This window comes from Oncorhynchus clarkii, chromosome 1, assembly GCF_045791955.1.
Source record: "Oncorhynchus clarkii lewisi isolate Uvic-CL-2024 chromosome 1, UVic_Ocla_1.0, whole genome shotgun sequence".
NCBI classification, from domain to species: Eukaryota; Metazoa; Chordata; class Actinopteri; order Salmoniformes; family Salmonidae; genus Oncorhynchus; species Oncorhynchus clarkii.
This window is the reverse complement of record NC_092147.1, coordinates 67352536-67374485: the sequence shown is the minus strand read 5'-3', so window position 1 is coordinate 67374485 and position 21950 is coordinate 67352536. Positions and strand designations below refer to the sequence as shown.

General features: G+C 42.1%; 1 protein-coding gene across 1 annotated transcript in view; it reads left to right on the top strand.

Annotated features, from left to right (window-relative positions):
- The first annotated feature begins 3328 nt into the window (after nucleotides 1-3328).
- The window catches only part of LOC139410830 (heat shock 70 kDa protein 12A-like), a 48993-nt gene continuing 30371 nt past the window's right edge, over nucleotides 3329-21950 (top strand). The window contains exon 1 of the mRNA XM_071156382.1: nucleotides 3329-3672. Within this exon, the coding sequence (XP_071012483.1) occupies nucleotides 3582-3672 (91 nt within the window). The 5' untranslated portion in view covers nucleotides 3329-3581. The remainder of the gene's footprint in view (nucleotides 3673-21950) is intronic.

The following is a 21950-nucleotide window of genomic DNA, read 5'->3' as shown; positions in this document are numbered from 1 at the left end:
TCTTTATTTATTTATCACTAGCTTTAAGCACCAGCTGTCAAAGCAGCTCACAGATTACTGCACCTGTACATAGCCCATCTATAATTTATCCCAAACAGCTACCTCTTCCCCTACTGTATTTATTTATTTTTCTCTTTTGCACCCCATTATTTCTATCTCTACTTTTCACATTCTTCCACTGCAAATCTACCATTCCAGTGTTTTACTTGCTATATTGTAGGCCACCAAGGCCGCCATGGCCTTTTTTTTTTACCTTTACCTCCCTTATCTCACCTCATTTGCTCACATTGTATATAGACTTATTTTTCTACTGTGTTATTGACTGTATGATTGTTTTACAACAACACAGAGTTACACATGGAGTATGTGTTGAACTGCTTTGCTTTATCTTGGCCAGGTCGCAATTGTAAATGATAACTTGTTCTTAACTTGCCTACCTGGTTAAATAATGGTTAAATATTTTATTTTTATAAAAATTGAAGACTCATCTCTTCAGTAGGTCCTATGATTGAGTGTAGTCTGGCCCAGGAGTGTGAAGGTGAACGGAATGGCACTGGAGCAGCGAACTGGAGCAGCGAACCCCCCTTGCTGTCTCTGCCTGGCCGGTTCCCCTCTCTCCACTGGGATTCTCTGCTACTAACCCTATTACAGGGGCTGAGTCACTGGCTTACTGGTGCTCTTCCATGCCGTCCCTAGGAGGGGTGCATCACTTGAGTGGGTTGAGTCACTGACGTGGTATATCTGGAGTATTTCTCCTGTCTTATCTGGTGTCCTGTGTGAATTTAAGTATGCTCTCTCTAATTCTCTCTTTCTCTCTTTTTTTCTCTCTCTTGGAGGACCTGAGCCCTAGGACCATGCCTCAGGACTACCTGGCATGATGACTCCTTGTTGTCCCCAGTCCACCTGGCCGTGCTGCTCCTCCAGTTTCAACTGTTCTGCCTGCGGCTATGGAACCTGTTCCCTGTGATTACTATTATTTGACAATGCTGGTCATTTATGAACATTTAAACATCTTGGCCATGTTCTGTTATAATCTCCACCCAGCACAGCCAGAAGAGGACTGGCCACCCCTCATAGCCTGGTTCCTCTCTAGGTTTCCTGCTTGGTTTTGGCCTTTCTAGGGAGTTTTTCCTAGCCACCGTGCTTCTACACCTGCATTGCTTGCTGTTTGGGGTTTTATGCTGGGTTTTTGTACAGCACTTTGATACAGTATATCAGCTGATGTAAGAAGGGCTATATAAATACATTTGATTTGATTTATGATGGTGAAAGTCACTGAGCTCTTCAGCAAAGGCCATTCTACTGCCAATGTTTGTCTATGGAGATTGCATGGGTATATGCTCGATTTTGTACACCTGTCAGCAACGGGTGTGGCTGAAATAGCTGAATCCACTAATTTGAAGGGGTGTCCACATACTTTTGTATATACAGTATCTTTCAAAAGTTTGGACACACCTACTCATTCAAGGGTTTTTCTTTATTTTACTATTTTCTACATTGTAAAATAATAGTGAAGACATCAAAACTATGAAATAACACATGGAATCATGTATTTTTAACAAATCAAAATATATTTCATATTTGAGATTCTTCAAAGTAGCCACCCTTTGCCTTGACAGCTTTGCACACTCTTGGCATTCTCTCAACCTGCGTGAGGTAGTCCCCTGGAAAGCATTTAAATTAACAGTTGTGCCTTGTTAAAAGTAATTTTGTGAAATTTCTTTCCCTCTTAATGCGTTTGAGCCATTCGGTTGTGCTATACAGAAGATAGCTCTATTTGGTAAAAGACCAAGTCCATAGTACAGTTGCAAAAAACTTCAAGTGCTATGATGAAACTGGCTCCCATGAGGACCGCCACAGGAAAAAAAGACCCAGTTACCTCTGCTGCAGAGGATAAGGTCATTAGAGTTAACTGCACCTCAGATTGCAGCCCAAATGAATGCTTCAAGAAACAGACACATCTCAACATCAATTGTTCAGAGGAGATTGCGTGAATCAGGCCTTCATGGTCGAATTGCTACAAAGAAACCACTACTAAAGGACACCAATAAAAAGAAGAGACTAACTTCGGCCAGGAAACACGAGCAATGGACGTTAGACTGGTGGAAATCTGTCCTTTAGTCTGATAAATCCAAATTTGAGATTTTTGGTTCCATCCACCGTGTCTTTGTGAGACGCAGTGTAGGTGAACTGATGATCTCCGCATGTGTGGTTCTCACGTAAAGTATGGAGAAGGAGGTGTGATGGTGTGGGGGTGCTTTGCTGGTGACACTGTCTGTGATTTATTTAGAATTCAAGGCACATTTAACCAGCATGGCTACGATAGCATTCTGCAGCGATACGCCATCCCATCTGGTTTACACTTAGTGGGACTATCATTTGTTTTTCAACAGGACAATGAACCAACACACTCCCAGGCTATGTAAGGGCTATTTGACCAAGAAGGAGAGTGATGAGTACTGCATCTGATGACCTGGCCTCCACAATCACCCGAGCTCAACCCAATTGAAATGGTGTGGGATGAGTTGGACCGCAGAGTGAAGGAAAAGGAGGCAACAAGTGCTCCGCATATGTGGGAACTCCTTCAAGACTGTTGGATAAGCATTCCTCATGAAGTTGGTTGATATAATGCCAAGAGTGTGCAAAGCTGTCATCAAGGCAAAGGATGGCTACTTTGAAGAAGAATATATAATATATTTAGATTTGTTTAACACTCGTTTGCTTACTACATGATTCCATATGTGTTATTTCATAGTTTTGATGTCTTCACTATTATTTTACAATGTAGAAAATAGCTAAAATAAAGAAAAACCCTGGAATGAGTAGTTGTCCAAACTTTTGACTGGTACTCTACATGTTGTTTTGTACTATTTCTAAAAACATTTTTTTTCCAAAGCGTCCAGCCTTGACCATCTAATTTTGTATTGAACTCAAAGTGTTTATCATCAAGGGTCCTCATGAATGTAGCCTACTACAAACCCACAAGCATAGTGCATTTTACCAAGCTTGAAAGATGCAGTACAAGTTTATTGATGCTGTAGGCGAAAAGAAAAACATGAGAGGTAGGCTAACCTGAAAACCATTTTATAGATTTGGGAGGGGATCTTATTTGCATAACGAGGAGATGACTAATGAAAATTTGCAAGTGCAGGACAGCAGAAATGTAGATGAGGATGTATAGGCTATCTAGTGCTGCATCCTTGCAGCCCCTACTGTCGACTTTTAGCTCTGGATTATTGGGAGACATTCCTTGCCAGAACAGCCGTGCGAGTTGACGGGAGGGGCGGGACAGAGGGCTACCTAACGATCGGAAAGTAGCAGCCTGGGTAGCAGACCTCATTTCTTTGGAGGTGCAGATCGGCCAAACTCGACGACAATCTTTCAGTTGAATCGGTCAACCCCGCTGTGCCTCCTTTAAATTGGCTTTTTAGTGCGCCATACATAGCAAGTCCTATTTTCCAGTTAAAAGAACTGAAGAGAACGAAAGCAGGTTTAAGAGGGATAATCCGAGTGAGAGAATTTAGCTTTTTTCCCCCATCAATCTAATGATTCAGACTGGCAAGTAAACAAGGACAAACTGCATGTGTAACTGTTTAGGGGAGACTCAAGGAAAAATAAAACAGCTGGGCATGATGACTGAGAAAGAATCGGCAACAGACAACATAATAGCAGGTAAAATGCTTCTTTCTAACTAACCGTCTTGTGATTCTGAAGTATTCTTCAGAGGCCTCTACGCTTTTATGCAGCATCAACGCTACACTCTAGGTGCGCTCATTCAGTGCGCATTCTTAGCCTTTTTGAGACCTTGCCAGGAGACTCCTTTTACGTTTTCACGTTTGATTTGTGCAATAGTCGCCCGGGTTACGTGATGGTGGTGGTATAAAGGTATTCGCTCTTGTTATATTTATGAGAAATTGCAATTTATACAAAGGTTTATAATGAATATTATTGGAAAGCATAGGATATAGGCTATAATCGTGTTCATGCAGCTTCAAGAGAGCTTTGCCGCAACGTGAAGGAAACAGCCTACCTCTGAGAACCCACCTCGACTGCAACACATGTAATTATTAGAATCATAATATTACTCTGTAGAACATTTCTCCTGTAGTCCCAGAAAATGGGCACACATAATAACGCCCTTTTGCATTGGGCAGAAACACTGTAAATACCCGCCCAGTAGCCTATAGTTTGGTCCTCCATAACCGAGCAGTTTGGTCACATGGTCAATCCCACCCGAGGCTTGACACAATGCAGCAAAAGTCTGCGTGCCCTACCACCTCCCCAGGTGTCGCATTCGCAGTAATGTGGTTAAAACGTCTGATTAGAAGACATCGCTATATAGGCTGAGTGCGCTGATAAATGCAGCGATATGAATGCCTGGTTCCTCTATTATGGACACAATGTGTGTAATGGGCGGATACATTACTGCATTTCAATTGTCTTCAATCTCAACCAGTGCTCAAGTTTTAATGTTGTTTTACTTATTGAACGTTTTCTTCGAGGTTTTTATGTCTAACATGTCATTTAGGACTAGGACTATTTACTTTTATGTCATATCGGTCCCTCTGCAGGACAAATGGTGCTTTCAAGACAACTGGGAACTCGGGAAGAAAACGAGGTCAAATCATGACGTCAGTGATCTTCAGGTCGGAAAGACAGAGCTCTAGAAAGATGCCAGAGTTTAGGACATGGAATTCCGAGTTGGATGACTGTTCAAAACGAGTTTTTCCAGTCAGATAACTTTTTTCCAAATTCCAAGTTGTCATGAACGCACTGGAGTTGAAAATGTCTGATTTCCGAGTTCACAGTTGTTTGGAATGCAGCAAGTAGGCTAAATCATCTGACACCACTCCTATATGATGTAGAATAATTGTGTACAGTAGGCCCTATGTACTTTTGGCTGGATGTGCTTGAAATCCAAAAGTGAAAGTCTGTTGTCCTTCTTGTGATTTTGATTGCTCATTGAGAAGTCAAAGTGAACAGAGGGGTCTGTCATGTCCTACTTATCACACTTCATCACAGGATGTTGCGCATGCTTGTTATTTGTTGACACCCAGTTGTTAATATGTTAATTACGGTGTTGTCACAATGAACTTGAGGCTGGACCATTTGCCTGTCCTACCTTTGGGGTTGGGTGTTGTGAACGTTTATCGAATGGCTTAACTTTGTTTGCTCATATGTTCCACAAAACACGTAGCCAACTCTGGGGCGGCAGTGGTTAGAGCATTGAACTAGTAACTGAAAGGTTGCTAGATCGAATCCCTGAGCTGACAAGGTAAACATCTGTTTTTCTGCTCTTGAACAAGACAGGTTCCTAGGCTGTCATTGAAAATAAGAATTTGTTCATAACTGACTTGCTTAGTTAAATAAAAGAAAAATAAAGAAACTCTTGAAGATGAGCAGCCATCAGAAAAACCTTTGACTTTTGGATCAAATCCCAATCCGTGCTTGTTTTTCACATTCCCACGGTGACACATTGAAGTTGCTGATAAAGAGACCTTTGTTCATTTTGGGGGCAGCCAGGATCCGCGCACACAAAGGCTCGTTCACCGATTGAGCCATTTCCTGGGGGACTGATGTCATACAATGACGATGAAGGCAGATTGTTAGCTCTTTTGACATCATCAGGGTGAAATTATACAGTAATAATATTAACATACGTTCTGGTGTTCAGAGCTGGTTAGATAGATAGTTTTGTTCCACAGTGTTATAAATTAGGCCTACCCATGTATTATTTGTATGGTCTTCATTGTTGATCCAGATCATTTATGAAGAGTTTATATTTATAAAAAATAGGTCTATATACCAATTTTTCACATTTGTGTTTTTTCTTCAAAAATAAATGCTACCTTCATGTGTGTGTAAAATATTACTGTTCACAGATTTTTTTATTCATAGATTTTAGATGTGCATGAAAATGTTTTTTTTGGGGAAAACGCTATACATCCATTGTTTAGTTGGAATGGAATGTTGGTATCATGTATATTTGACTGTGATATGTGATTGTCTCACCTAGCGATCTTAAGATGAATCCACATTGTAAGTCGCTCTAGATAAGAGCATCTGCTAAATGACTAAAATGTCAAATTTAAATGTTTTACATACAGATCTCATATTACTGTATTGAATCATATTGATGTCACAATTGTATCATTTGTACATTTCTTTATAAAAATAATGTAGTTATTTGTTACATTTGACTGTAAAACCTAGCAGTACTACTTATTTCATAGTGTGATATATACAGTGGATATACAGTGCATTCTGAAAATATTCAGGCCCCCCTGACTTTTTCCACATTTTGTTACATTACAGCCTTATTCTAAAATTGATTAAATTGTCCCTACACACAATACCCTATAATGAGAAAGCAAAAACAGGTTAAGAAATGTTGCTAATTTAAAAAATAAATAAAACAGAAATATCACATTTAGATAAGTATTCAGACCCTTTAATCAGTACTTTGTTGAAGCACCGTTGGCAGCGATTACAGCCTCAAGTCTTCTTGGGTATGATGCTACAAGCTTGGCACACCTGTATTTGGGGAGTTTCTCCCATTCTTCTCTGCAGATCCTCTCAAGCTCTGTCAGGTTGGATGGGAGCGGTGCTGCACAGCTATTTTCAGGTCTCTCCAGAGATGTTCGATCGGGTTCAAGTCAGGACTCTTGCTGAATCACTCAAGGACATTCAAAGACTTGTCCCGAAGCCACTCCTGCAATGTCTTGGCTGTGTGCGTAGGGTTGTTTTCCTGTTGGAAGGTTAACCTTCGCCCCAGTTTGAGGTCCTGAGCGCTCTGGAGCAGGCTTTCATCAATGATCTCTCTGTACTTTGCTCCGTTCATCTTTCCCTCGATCCTGACCAATCTCCCAGTCCCTGCCGCTGAAAAACATACCCACATCATGATGCTGCCACCACCAACACCATGCTTCAGCATAGGTATGGGCCAGGTTTCCTCCAGATGTGACACTATGGAATTCAGGCCAAAGAGTTCAATCTTGGTTTCATCAGACCAGAGAATCTTGTTTGTCATGGTCTTAGAGTCCTTTAGGTGCCTTTTGTCAAACTCCAAGCGGGCTGTCATGTGTCTTTTACTGAGGAGTGGCTTTCATCAGGCCATTCTACCACAAACGCCGGATTGGTGGAGTGCTGCAGAGATGGTTTTCCTTCTTGAAGGTTCCCCCATCTCCACAGAGGAACTCTTGAGCTCTGTCAGAGGGACCATCGGGTTCCTGGTCACCTCCCTGACCAAGGCCCTTCTCCCCCAATTGCTCAGTTTGGCCGGGCGACCAGCTCTAGGAAGAGTCTTGGTAATTCCAAACTTCTTCCATTTAAGAATGTTGGAGGCCACTGTGTTGTTGGGTACCTTCAATGCTGCAGATTTTTTTTGGTACCCTTCCCCTGATCTGTGCTTCGACACAATCCTGTCTCTGAGCTCTACGGACAATTCCTTCGACTTCATGGCTTGGTTTTTACTCTGACATGCACTGTCAACTGTGGGACCTTATATAGACAGGTGTGTGTCTTTCCAAATCATGTCCAATCAATTGAATTTACCACAGGTGGACTACAATCAAGTTGTTGAAACATCTCAAGGAGGATCAATGGAAACAGGATGCACCTGAGCTCAATTTCGAGCAAAGGGTCTGAATACTTATGTAAATAAGTTATTTCAGTTTAAAATTTTTTTTAATACATTTGCAAACATTTCTCAAAACCTGTTTTTGCTTTGTCATTATGGGTTATTGTGTGTAGATTGATGAGAAATAACATTTATTTAATCCATTTTAGAATAAGGCTGTAATATAACAAAATGTGGAAAAGGGGAAGGGGTCTGAATACTTTCCCAATGCACTGTAAAGCATTTAGCAAAATGCATGATTAGTAGATTTTAAACAAATACATGTCATTGAACAATGCCATGCCATGATTCGATAGTAAAAAGCACCAATCGCTCATCATTTCTTTAAACAATAAAATCTAATTTACCAACATTTCTGAAAATGGATTTTTAGCGTTTTGGAATGAAACTCAATATCAACATACATGCAAGTATTTGATTGAGAATAATTTAATAGGTTGTGACAAGGTGTTTCAAAAGTTTTGAACAGACTGCATTTTGTGTGTACAAGGCACTGCACTATTTGAGCAGTGCTGCCAATCTTAAGCTCTCCTGCAAGGCACTCGTGGGTAGGGATGTGCACTAACGGCACTTGCTTTCGTGAGCTCGCTGCAACATTGGGATGAGGCAGACGCAGTGGGACGTGGCCTGATCTCTCCCTCCATGTCTGCTCTCAGTCTACCCTGGTTTATCCGGACTCCCCCTGAAGAAGAGGAAGATGGGGGAGAGTATGGGTGACCCTGGCCCAGCATGGTCTGCTGCTCAGTCTGTACAGCACACACCAATCATATTTGGGAATGGGAAAGGGGGATAGCTACCTTAAGAATCACTGATATAGAGGTTACCATCACAGTCACTGTGGAATCGATCAGTATGTACATTTGAGCTTCCCAGCAGAACGGGACAATGGAGTCCCCATACTATTCAGGGTCACAGTCAGAGCAGTAATGTTGTCTTTTTCAGATGATTGATTATTGATATGCAGTGTAATAAACTTAGCAAAAAAATAAATGTCCCTTTTTCAGGACCCTGTCTTTCAAAGATAATTCATAAAAATCCAAATAACTTCACATATCTTCATTGTAAAGGGTTTAAACACTGTTTCCCATGATTGTTCAATGAACCATAAACAATTCATGAACATGCACCTGTGGAACGGTCGTTAACACACTAACAGCTAACAGACGGAAGGCAATTAAGGTCACAGTTATGAAAACTTGGGACACTAAAGAGGCCTTTCTACTGACTCTGAAAAACACCAAAAGATAGATGTCCAGGGTCCCTGCTCATCTACGTGAATGTGCTTTAGGCATGCTGCAAGGAGGCATGAGGACTGCAGATGTGGCCAGGGCAATAAATTGTCCGTACTGTGAGACGCCTAAAACAGTGCTACAGGGAGACAGGACGGACAGCTGATCACCCTCACAGTGGCAGACCACGTGTAACAACACCTGCACAGGATCGGTATATCCGAACATCACACGTGCGGGACAAGTACAGGATGTCAACAACAACTGCACGAATAACACCAGGAACGGGCAATCCCTCCATCAGTGCACTTCACTGACGAGTTGCGGTTTTGTCTCATCGGGGGTGATGGTCAGATTCGCGTTTATTGTCGAAGGAATGAGCGTTACACTGAGGCCTGTACTCTGGAGCGGGATCAATTTGGAGGTGGAGGGTCCATCATGGTCTGGGGCGGTGTGTCACAGCATCATCGGAATCTCAACGCTGTGCGTTACAGGGAAGACATCCTCCTCCCTCATGTGGTACCCTTCCTGCAGGCTCATCCTGACATGACCCTCCAGCATGACAATACCACCAGCCATACTGCTCCACCAGCCCGGATCTCAATCCCATTGAGCATGTCTGGGACCTGTTAGATCGGAGGGTGAGGGCTAGGGCCATTCGCTCCAGAAATGTCCGGGAACTTGCAGGTGCCTTGTTGGAAGAGTGGGGTAACATCTCACAGCAAGAACTGGCAAATCTGGTGCAGTCCATGAGGAGGGGATGCACTGCAGTACTTAATCCCCCCCCCCCCCCCCCCCTTGTTCAGGGACACATTATTCAATTTCTGTTAGTCAAATGTCTGGGGAACTTGTTCAGTTTATGTCTTAGTTGTTGAATCTTGTTCTGTTCACACAAATATTTACACATGTTAAGTTGCTGAAAATAAACGCAGTTGACAGTGAGAGGACGTTTATTTTTTTTGCTGAGTTCATTAGGTTCTTTAATTGTGTGCAGTAGAATGTGAAGGTAACAAATTGACATCAATTGATTTTACACTCAGCTGATTACCTTAGCTACAGGGACCATCTCATCATGAGAGCTGATTATAAGCTCCGCTCAATGCCTCAAGTACCTATTAGTGTGCTGATACAAATCCCAGAGATGACACACCCAAAACTGCAATGACTTGTTTCAAATTATCATTACTTCTAATTCCCGACGTCACTATCATAACTTGCAATGCACATTTAAAGAGCAAAATCAAAAACACATTTTTGAAATATTTTTAATTGGCTTTAGCCAAGTGGGAACACTCAATGACTGCACTAACGGAGAGCTTTGTGTTCCCTAAGGGACAGCCACACATGTTCTACACATTTCTAGCAGAGAGAGAGGGAGAGCTCAGATAGGGTAGGGGAGTCATACTCAAGAGATGTATTTAGTTTGATATTAATATGATTGCAGATTCCAAAAGCACAGATTAATCCTGTATTTCCTTTGTAGATATCATTGGCGACAGCTTGATGCAACAAGGCATTAAAATAGAATGCGACATATAAAAGTAATCTATCACAAGCTAGTTCGTTTCCATCTGAAAGCTCTTCAATCAGACCAAGTGTTTTGCTGTGGGTGGATTCTCTAGATTGAGTATACTATGATCTAGGAATTAAATCAGATTCACTGTGATAGACAACTTTTAGCCCTGTTGCTAAGCCCAGTTTTCCTCTGGTCTGCTGCGCTGCACAAAGTGGAGCTCATCACTGGGTTATTTTCTGTGTGCTCTGTCCAGCTGTTCTACAAGTACTTACGTACACTCCCACACGTGGCTCCAGCCATCCAATGTGTGATTCCTCCACAGCAATCATCAATGAGGGGATGGAACAGTTGCAGAGTGTTTTCAAAGAATAGGGTCAACATTGCACATTCCATGCATGCAAGGAACCTATTTTGAGTATCAATGAACAGAGGAGTGTAAATGTGATGAGGTCAGGTCAGACGACAGTTCAGAGGTGACATTGAAATGCCTTGAGTTAAGGAGACCTTTTACCATAAGATAGTGATGGATGACTACAATGTCATCCAGCTCATAAACCAGCTGGCTAACGAATAGGTGGACAGTGACGACTGACGAGCATTGAAAAATGACTTTACAATGTATTACAATACCTCAATGTGACTCAGCACACCATGAGCAGACAAATTGCACCACAGGTGTGCTGTCATGTCATTGCACTCACTCACACATAACACACGACATTGTAGGTTCCCATAGCAACCAACACATTATTGGCTTCTTGCTGAAGTAAGCGGGGCACCAGTAGTGTTACAACAGAAGTTCAGCTGCATCTACCACAGTGATAAAGCGGTTAATATTAAACATGTAGAGCCTCTGTACGAGACCCTTGAGCTCTAGTATACAATTGCCTTTTTAATTTACTTCAATGTATTAAAGCAAATTGCCTCACTTGCAGCCATCGTTGGCATGTATTTGTGAAAAGGATGGGGTGTTAGGGGTTGGAGGCTGGGAAAGGAGTTCACACCAGGGGAGGGGGTAAGGCTGCAGTCAGAGGTGATTTAAGGCCTCAGCCATTAGCATTTCTGTTTGAGGTCAACCCAATAACTGGGAGTTCTTGAGACAAAGTGGTAGGGGGGCTGAACCTGATGAACCAGGGCCAGGCAGGAAGTTGTCTTTCAGAGGCCCTAAAGGGCTCCACACAGTCTACGCAACAGATCCGATGGAGCTTCTTTTGCGTAGCTCTCTACGTAGTTCTACCGAACGGAGCTGTGAAATCACTTGTGGCGAGCCCTTACGGTCAGAAAAATCCCATTGCCACTCCTAGACGAGACACACACCAGAGAGCCCACCACAACACAGGTGTGTCCTCTCTATCGAAACGTTAATTAATGTCGTGACTAGGTGACAATGGGTGACATTGATCACATTATGATCACATTTTTGTTGCATGGAAATGGATAAGTTGAATAGCTATTCTATATTTGTATTTTATTTTACCTTTATTTAACTAGGCAAGTCAGTTAAGAACAAATTCTTATTTTCAATGACGGCCTAGGAACAGTGGGTTAACTGCCTGTTCAGGTGCAGAACGACAGATTTGTACCTTGTCAGCTCAGGGATTTGAACTTGCAACCTTCCGGTTACTAGTCCAACGCTCTAACCACTAGGCTACCCTGCCGCCCCGGGTAGCGACCCTTTTGGTAGCGACCCTTTTGGAAACATTGTTGGTCTCATACTAATGTAATAATGCTGTAATTACTACAGTAATAACATGGTTGCTACGTTTTACACAAGAAATTGCTTAGACAAGTGGAATAAGGAGCATACTAGTATAATTACAGTGTTACTACTTCATGTAAAGTGCCACCCAATTGGATAGTTGACCAATATCCCTGATAAGCTCTAGTATTTTATCATGGAACATGTACTTTGAGAGAATTCACCCTCTCAGCAAGGGATGTTCCTCTTTACCAAAATCAAGGTTGAAAATGTGAATTGCGATGCAAGTAAACTGGCAAGGTACTCCCATCTCTCACTCCTATGCTCAGCATTACGTCATGACTAAGATATTGGCTGTGTTTACCCTCAAGAGGAGGCACCCATTCTGTTGAGAAGTACGAGGGAGGCGCTTTTCACAAGACATTGGATTGTAGAGTAAGACTTAAACAGCCGTTAGACATCAACAGTATGACATCTTTTCGATTACCCAAGAGGCCCTTCATGAAATTACTGTAAACTTTTTGTTCTCTATGTGTCTTTGTCGCTCTCCTCCATCAAAGTCAATTTACTCCACAGAAGGCTATAGTCTTTGTACTCTCACCAGTTCAATGTTAGAAACCAAACACTGACTGTGTTTGTGTATTCTCTTGGTCTTGGTTTTGTCACATCTCTCACTCCCATCCCAATGCTGTCAGATACAAGCTCTTCCAGATACCACAGCAATGTACGCTAAGTATACAACACATTAACGACACCTGCTCCATGACATAGACTGACCAGGTGAATCCAGTTGAAGGCTGTGATCCCTTATTGAGGTCACATGTTAAATCCACTTCAATCAGTGTAGATGAAGGGGAGGACATTGGTTAAAGAAGGATTTTTGAGCCTTGAGACAATTGAGACTTGGATTGTGTATGTGTACCATTCAGAGATTGAACGGGCAAGACGAAAGATTGAAGTGCCTTTGAACAGGGTATGGTAGTAGGTGCCAGGCGCACCGGTTTGTGTGAACAACTGCAACTCTGCTGGGTTTTTCATGCTGAACAGTTTCCCACGTGTATCTAGAATGGTCCACCACTCAAAGGACATCCATCCAACTTGACACAACTGTGGGAAGCATTGTAGTCAACATGGACCAGAATCCCTGTGGAACACTTTCGACACCTTGTAGAGTCCATGCCCCGACAAAATGAGGCTTATCTGAGGGCAAAAGGGGGGTGCAAATCAATATCAGGAAGGTGTTCCTAATGTTTGGTATACTCAGTTGTGTCCATCCCATGGCTATAAGGGCACAAGGCGAGACCCAGATGCAGACACGGGAGGCAGATGGTTTGAGTCTTTTGATATTTATTAGTATCCAAAAGGGTAGGCAAGAGAATGGTCATGGACAGGCAAAAGGTCAAAATCAGTTCATAGTCCAGGAGGTACAGAGTGGCAGGCAAGCTCGAGGTCAAGGCAGGCAGAATGGTCAGGCAGTCGGGTAGAGTCCAGAAACAGGCAAGGGTCAAAACCGGGAGGACTAGCAAAAAGAGAATAGAAAAAGCAGGAGTCAACACTGGTTGACTTGAAGCATTCAAGACGAACTGGCACAGAGAGACAGGAAACACGGGGATAAATACCCCGGGAAAAATAAGGAACACCTGGAGGGGGGTGGAGACAATCACAAGGACAGGTGAAACAGATCAGGGCAATGTCTACATCCACCTTTCATAGTGTTTGGGACCTTTTTAAGAGATTTACATCAGAACCTTTACTGAATGAAGGTGTTGCTCTTCGTTACCTTATTTCAAACAACACAAAGCACCAAAAATGCAACCTAAAAACTTACAGCAGTTGAATACATGGTGTCTTGGTGGAAATGCCGTAATAAACACCTGGGCAGATTCTCAGCCAGATTTAACTCAATGCACCATCGCTATGTGTAACGACAATTAATTATATGCTCTGGTAAAAAATGAAGCTTAGAATATTCTACTGTGTTAAATTATTCAGCTTTAGTTCTGCCTTCAGAGCATCTGGGGCCAAGAAAAGCATGAGAGGGGATCCGAAAACACATTGGCTGTTTAGTTTGACACTGAAATGGACGATAGCATGAAAGCACTGATGGGTCATAATTACGTAAAGTTTGATATCTTGATCATGAGCTTGCCAAATTGATGTTTTTGATAGAGGATGCTTTTGAACGTGTAGTGTTGTCGTGTCTGCGATATGTACATAATGGGCAGCTATTTGAATCTGTTTCGTGTCAAATTGAATTTCGCCGTGGTTTTGTTGTTATAAGGGTCTCCAGCGTAGAGAGAGAGAAGAAGAAGAAGGAGAAAGTCTATTGTTTGGAGAGGTTTTTCGGAATTTCCTTAGGATGACCTAAATGCTCTGCCCTTGTAGGAAAAAAGGCTCACAGGCCGATTGTTGACGGAGTGGATGGTCGTGGGGCTGGAACATAATAATAATAATAATAATGATTTTGAACACTGCAAATTGACCACAACTAAGCCCCAAAAAATACAAATAATTGAATACCTTGATTAAGTTGAGACAAAATCACGTCTCTTTTTTTATTCGTGGGGATACTTGTGAACCGATTCATTTTCCTAAATTAAACTCCTTTTTAATTTATTTTTACTAAAAACTTTGGAGTTTTGCCGACCCCCTGTTATAGGGTGTTATGGGGTGCAGTAGACTGTCCCACATAAATCAAGTATATTTGGGCAAATTTAAGAGAAAATTATACTTTACAGAAAGTAAATATAGATTTAGCCAGCCTTGACAAATTGACAAATCTGTTTGTTTATTTTTGCTTCCCTGTACCCACCATCTTCTCATTCATAGGTCATAGGTTGTACTGGCATACTATCTGGGTTTCCCAGCCGCTCCCCTGCTCGGTGGGCCAGTCAAAAGCACAAGGTGTATAGCCACTGAGCTGTGTACTTTGAAACTCCTCAGGCAGATGTTGCGCGGCTGTCAAAATGTCACACTGATTTACCTCCAGACTGATCTGGAACGAGGCCTTTTCTCGCTAAACGATCCGGCTGGGAGACGCTAGCGGGACATGTTTATTATACAACAGTTGAGCAGATATCCCTACCTCCCCATCTCCTCCGCTCTGTTTGGAGGATACCTGACACCAGCACAGAAGGACTCTCACACTCACAAGAGGGCATTCATCCATCCTCAGAGAAACCATGTGGTGTCTGCATTGTACCTTGATCATTGAAAACATGCAATAAAAGTCATGGTTGGAAGCCCCTCAATTTCTCATCAGTTATATTCCCTAGTTTTTCACTCCTCTCATACACTCTTAGAAGACTAGTCACTATCAAGAACCTAAAATGGTTATTCAGCTGTCCCCATAAGATAACCCTTTGAATAACTATTTTTGGTTCCAGGTATAATACTTTTGGGATCCATGTAGAACCCTTTCCACAAAAAGGTTCTACCTGGAACCAAAAAGGGTTATTCTATGGGGATAGCCAAAGAACTCTTTTGGAAGCCTTATACCATAGGGTTTATATTACTTACAATATGTCAGGACAACCTATGACCTATATTATCTGCAGATAATATAGGAAAAAGGTTGAGCTATGCATGTCTACAGCACTATCTATAGTAGGTGAGGATATGCTGATCAAGTTAAACCTAGTTGTGTTCTATGGTAATCAGTTCATGCTTCACTCAGTGCAGCGGAGGTGGTGTATTTCTGTCTGATCTGCACATTCTCCACTGCTGGGATATCGTTTGCACTAGACACAGATCTATAGATTGATTTCTGAGTCCAAGGCAGTGTCACGACTTCCGCCGAAGTCGGTTCCTCTCCTTGTTCGGGCGGCGTTCGGCGGTCGACGTCACCGGTCTTCTAACCATCGTCGATCTACCTTTCATTTTCCATTTGTTTTGTCTTGTTTTCCCACACACCTGGTTTACATTTCCCTCATTACTTGTCATGTATTTAACCCTCTGTTCCCCCCATGTCTGTATGTGAAATTGTTTATTGTCAAGGTTGGCACGCTTCCTGCTGGTTTGCGCCGGGTTTTGTTTTATTCCCCTGCCCCTCCACACTACTGCCACTCTGTTGTCATCTCTGCATAGTCACTTTAATAATTCGACCTACATATACATACTACCTCAACTAACCGGTGCCCTGCACATTGACTCTGTACCGGCACCCTCCTGTATATATTGTTATTTTTTACTGCTGCTATTTAATTACTTGTTACTTTTATCTCTTATTTTTATAAAAAAAAAAAAATTTAACTGTTGGTTAGGTTAAGTAAGCATTTCACTGTAAGGTCTACTACACTTGTTGTATTCGGCGCATGTGACTAATACGATTTGATTTGATTGACATAAGTTAGTCCTAAGTATTTCAAAAACTAAAAACATTGTATTTCACTGAACCTCAACTACAGTGCCTTGCGAAAGTATTCGGCCCCCTTGAACTTTGCGACCTTTTGCCACATTTCAGGCTTCAAACATAAAGATATAAAACTGTATTTTTTTGTGAAGAATCAACAACAAGTGGGACACAATCATGAAGTGGAACGACATTTATTGGATATTTCAAACTTTTTTAACAAATCAAAAACTGAAAAATTGGGCGTGCAAAATTATTCAGCCCCCTTAAGTTAATACTTTGTAGCGCCACCTTTTGCTGCAATTACAGCTGTAAGTCGCTTGGGGTATGTCTCTATCAGTTTTGCACATCGAGAGACTGAAATTTTGTCCCATTCCTCCTTGCAAAACAGCTCGAGCTCAGTGAGGTTGGATGGAGAGCATTTGTGAACAGCAGTTTTCAGTTCTTTCCACAGATTCTCGATTGGATTCAGGTCTGGACTTTGACTTGGCCATTCTAACACCTGGATATGTTTATTTTTGAACCATTCCATTGTAGATTTTACTTTATGTTTTGGATCATTGTCTTGTTGGAAGACAAATCTCCGTCCCAGTCTCAGGTCTTTTGCAGAATCCATCAGGTTTTCTTCCAAAATGGTCCTGTATTTGGCTCCATCCATCTTCCCATCAATTTTAACCATCTTCCCTGTCCCTGCTGAAGAAAAGCAGTCCCAAACCATGATGCTGCCACCACCATGTTTGACAGTGGGGATGGTGTCTTCAGCTGTGTTGCTTTTACGCCAAACGTTATGTTTGGCGTAAAAGCAACACAGCTGAACACACCATCCCCACTGTCAAACATGTTTTGCATTGTTGCCAAAAAGTTCAATTTTGGTTTCATCTGACCAGAGCACCTTCTTCCACATGTTTGGTGTGTCTCCCAGGTGGCTTTTGGCAAACTTTAAACAACACTTTTTGTGGATATCTTTAAGAAATGGCTTTCTTCTTGCCACTCTTCCATAAAGGCCAGATTTGTGCAATATACGACTGATTGTTGTCCTATGGACAGAGTCTCCCACCTCAGCTGTAGATCTCTGCAGTTCATCCAGAGTGATCATGGGCCTCTTGGCTGCATCTCTGATCAGTCTTCTCCTTGTATGAGCTGAAAGTTTAGAGGGACGGCCAGGTCTTGGTAGATTTGCAGTGGTCTGATACTCCTTCCATTTCAATATTATCGCTTGCACAGTGCTCCTTGGGATGTTTAAAGCTTGGGAAATCTTTTTGTATCCAAATCCGGCTTTAAACTTCTTCACAACAGTATCTCGGACCTGCCTGGTGTGTTCCTTGTTCTTCATGATGCTCTCTGCGCTTTTAACGGACCTCTGAGACTATCACAGTGCAGGTGCATTTATACGGAGACTTGATTACACACAGGTGGATTGTATTTAGCATCATTAGTCATTTAGGTCAACATTGGATCATTCAGAGATCCTCACTGAACTTCTGGAGAGAGTTTGCCGCACTGAAAGTAAAGGGGCTGAATAATTTTGCACAGCAAATTTTTCAGTTTTTGATTTGTTAAAAAAGTTTGAAATATTCAATAAATGTCGTTCCACTTCACTATTGTGTCCCACTTGTTGTTGATTCTTCACAAAAAAATACAGTTTAAATCTTTATGTTTGAAGCCTGAAATGTGGCAAAAGGTCGCAAAGTTCAAGGGGGCCGAATACTTTCGCAAAGCACTGTAAATCTTGTAATGAATAATGTGGAAATTTTGCAAGTTAATGAGACTGTGAAGAGACACACAGGCACAGACACACACATACACACACATATGAAAACATACGCACGATACACACACGTACACATGGATTTTGTGTTGAGTAGTGACCTGAGGGTACACACTTAACGTATTGTGAAATCTGCTGTGAAATGTATTGTAATGTTTTTAAAATGGTATATAACTGCTTTTATGTTGCTGGGACCCCAGGAAGAGTAGCTGCTGCCTTGGCAGGAACTAATGGAGGTCCATAATAAATACACATACAGTAGGAGGACATGGAGGGAGAATATGTACATTTTCCTAATATACATCCCACTGGAATTGCATTTGTATTGACAAATGATGTACATTTACCCACTTTTACCCACTTAGAGTGTAAATTATGACGTCATTATTATTATTTTGAAACCAGTTGCATTTCTCACCAATTCGGCTAAATCTTCTCTGAAACATCATGCCGAATTACCTTTCACCGCTATCCATACAGTTGTGTTTATTTTTGATAATCAGGCCTTATACAGAAGCAGTTGTAGTAGGACACCTGAAAAGCAGGTCTGGAATCAGTTAGACATAAGTGTGTGTATATGCATGCAAGTGTGTGTGTGCGGACTATGAAGGGTGCTAGAAACTCAGTTGGCTAACAGCTGTTGTCAGGCTGCTGCCCTGCACTGTGTGTCTGGGCACTTGGCCAGCTGGATGCAGTTGGAAAAGAGGGAGGGAGGATGAAGGAGGCCCCTCTCTCTCTCTCTTTCTTTCTCTCAATTTCCCTCTGACTGCTTGCTGTACTAGCTGATACATGGCATGATGGGGGAAGAAGTGGGCCATTCTCTCAAAAGGAGAGCCGCCCAGTCTCATTTTCCCTTCATCTACATGAATGTAGCCCTTTGAAAGGAATGTTTTGTGTGGCACTGAATCTTTGTGACAGTGAATGTAATGGGGCATCTCTTTGCCTTTGTAGGTGTTGTTGATTGCGGCATAAATTGTGTCTGCTCTGCTTCGTTCACGCTGGCCCAATCAGCGTCCGCTTTCCGGAGAATCTCTGTTGATCCTGTCTGTCAGCATCACCACATTCTCTGATGTTTACAGATTCTATACATGCCACTATAACATACATACAACTATGTATTGCATTGATTACATGCACAATGCACATGCACCTGTCCTATCATTGTTGTCATTTAAGGATGAAGTAATACATCTGAGTGCCTATGAGGCCAACCTTGAGATCTATTCTGGAACTTGTGCAACGGATTTCAAGTAGTTCTAATCAGACATGCAAAGAGACAAGAATCTCACTTGTATATTGTTTTAAATTAGCCTCGGTGTGGACTGTGGTATAGTATTAACATGCACTTGCTTTGGTTTGGTGTTTCTTTTTGCTCTAAATGTAAATCATGTTTTGAAAATGTGGTTTATTGCTCCAGTGACCTATTTCAACTAGCTAAAAGAAAAACTCCACCCAAAAACTATCTTTTGGTATATGTTTCATTAGTCCATTGTTGATATAGTCGCCAAATGTGTTGCATGTCAGCAGTCAAGTTTTCAAGATATATGACTTTCAAAATACAGAAATACAGCCGGTAAGATGCAAAACGCAAAGTTAATCAGGCCTTGCACTGTGAGGTATTGAGTCCTCTACTCCTGCCGTTCATGAAGGCATTTTACAGTATGTTTGTCTACAGAGCATGCATTGTGAAGGATGGGTTTCAACACAGACGTGCATGGTAATGCACCAATCGCGAACTCACTACTTGATAAACCGGGCAGGTGATACTAGATGAAGATGTGTTTTCTTTTATGAATCAAAATGTATGCTAACCCACTACTGTAGGTTCTTTACTCATAGGACCAGTATTTGGTGATTGCATGCGTCGCTGAACCGCAACAGCATTGCAAGGAATGTGGTTGTAATACACCAATTGTAAACTCACTGCTTGATAAACCAGCAGATGATACAAGATGAATATGTGTTTTCTTTTATGAATCATCCTCCCTCTAGCCTCTTTACTCATAGGACCTGTATTTGGTGATTGCGTGCGTCTCTGAACTGCAACAGCGTTACAAGGAATGGGTTAGCCCGTCGTGTTTAACATCTTTTCTCCTTTTCTCTCATACCAGCAGAAATGATATTTCTGGCCCTGTAATCTTAGTATGAAAAGATGAGAAAATCAGAGAGGATGTGAAGGACGTTTTATGTGCAGACATTTCTTCCCTTCCCCTCACACTTGCTGTATTGAGGAGGCGGTGTGAGCCTAGCTATCGGGGCAGAGGTGGCAAGAGGAGGCTCTGACCTCATTTCTCATGGTGCCACAGGACCAGAGTTTCAACGCTTGGATTGGATTATTAGCCTCTTTTTTTTCCTTCATCACACAGGCTCTCACCGAGAGTGGGCTATGAAAGTCACACTGGAAGACACAACAATGTCATTAGAAAAAAGAGGAGCTTGTCAACATACCCAGACTTCTTTCTAGAGGTGAAAAAACCCTGTTATAAGATGAATCGGGTACATTTTTGCTTTTTATTTTAATATATCCAAACCATTTGTGTTTTAAGGATTCAAATTACTATTAGTTTACAACTTGATAGTGTGGTGGCTGTATCTGACATATCAAACCTCTGCCTTTGCCTATAGAATACCATATTCTCACATAGGGTAATACATTGCTAGTGTGCTAATGCCTAAGATTATTTATTTCTATAAACTTGTAATGAACTTTAACATTGAGTTTTAAATTCCAGTTCTTGCTGCTCATATGTGTTATCGAAAAATCTCCATTGCGCAGTCATAAATTGGGGCCTAGTTCTCCTGTAAACACCCAGGCTGACATCTGCACTGAGGGTCTGAAAAATGTAAAGAGTCGTCTGGGGAAACAGAGGAATGTGACGAGAACAGGAAGTAAAAGCCTCTCCTGCAGAGAGGAGAAAAAAGTCCAGACGCAAAAAATGAAAGCCTCTCTTTCCACTCAGTTCAGCTCCAGCTCATGTGCTCACTCAAGCAACATAGTTTCTGTATCGCAATGCACCAATGAATTAAATATTTTTTTGCTGCAATCCTTTTCTGGGGGTCGGGGGAGTCTGAAAATGTTTTCAACTTTATAGACACAGCCCACATAAAGGTAATTCCAAAATAAAGGAAACACCAACATAAAGTGTATTTTTTGTTTATTTATTTTACCCCCTTTTTCTCCCCAATTTCAATCTTGTCTCATCACTGCAAGTTCCGAACGGGTGGCGAAGGTGGAGTCATGCGTCCTTTGAAAACATGACCCGCCAAACCGCGCTTCTTAACACCCAAAAGTCAGCCGCTCCAATGTATCACAGGAAACACTGTTCATCTGACAACCAAGGTCAGCCTGCAGGCGATTGGCCCGCCACAAGGAGTCACTAGAGCACAATGAGCCAAGTAAAGCTCCCCCGGCCAAACCCTCCCCTAAACCGGACAAAGCTGGGCCAATTGTGCACCGCCCTATGGGACTCCCGATCACGGCCGGTTGTGATACAGACCAGGATAAAACTGGGGTCTGTAGTGACACCTCTAGCACTGCGATGCAGTGCCTTAGACTGCTGCGCCACTCGGGAGGCCCCAAACAACATAAAGTGTCTTAATAGGGCGTTGGGACACCACGAGCCAGAACAACTTCAATGCACCTTGACATAGATTCTACAAGTGTCTGGGACTCTATTGGAGGGACGCAACACCATTCTTCCATGAGAAATTCCATTATTTGGTGTTTTGTTGATGGTGGTGGAAAACG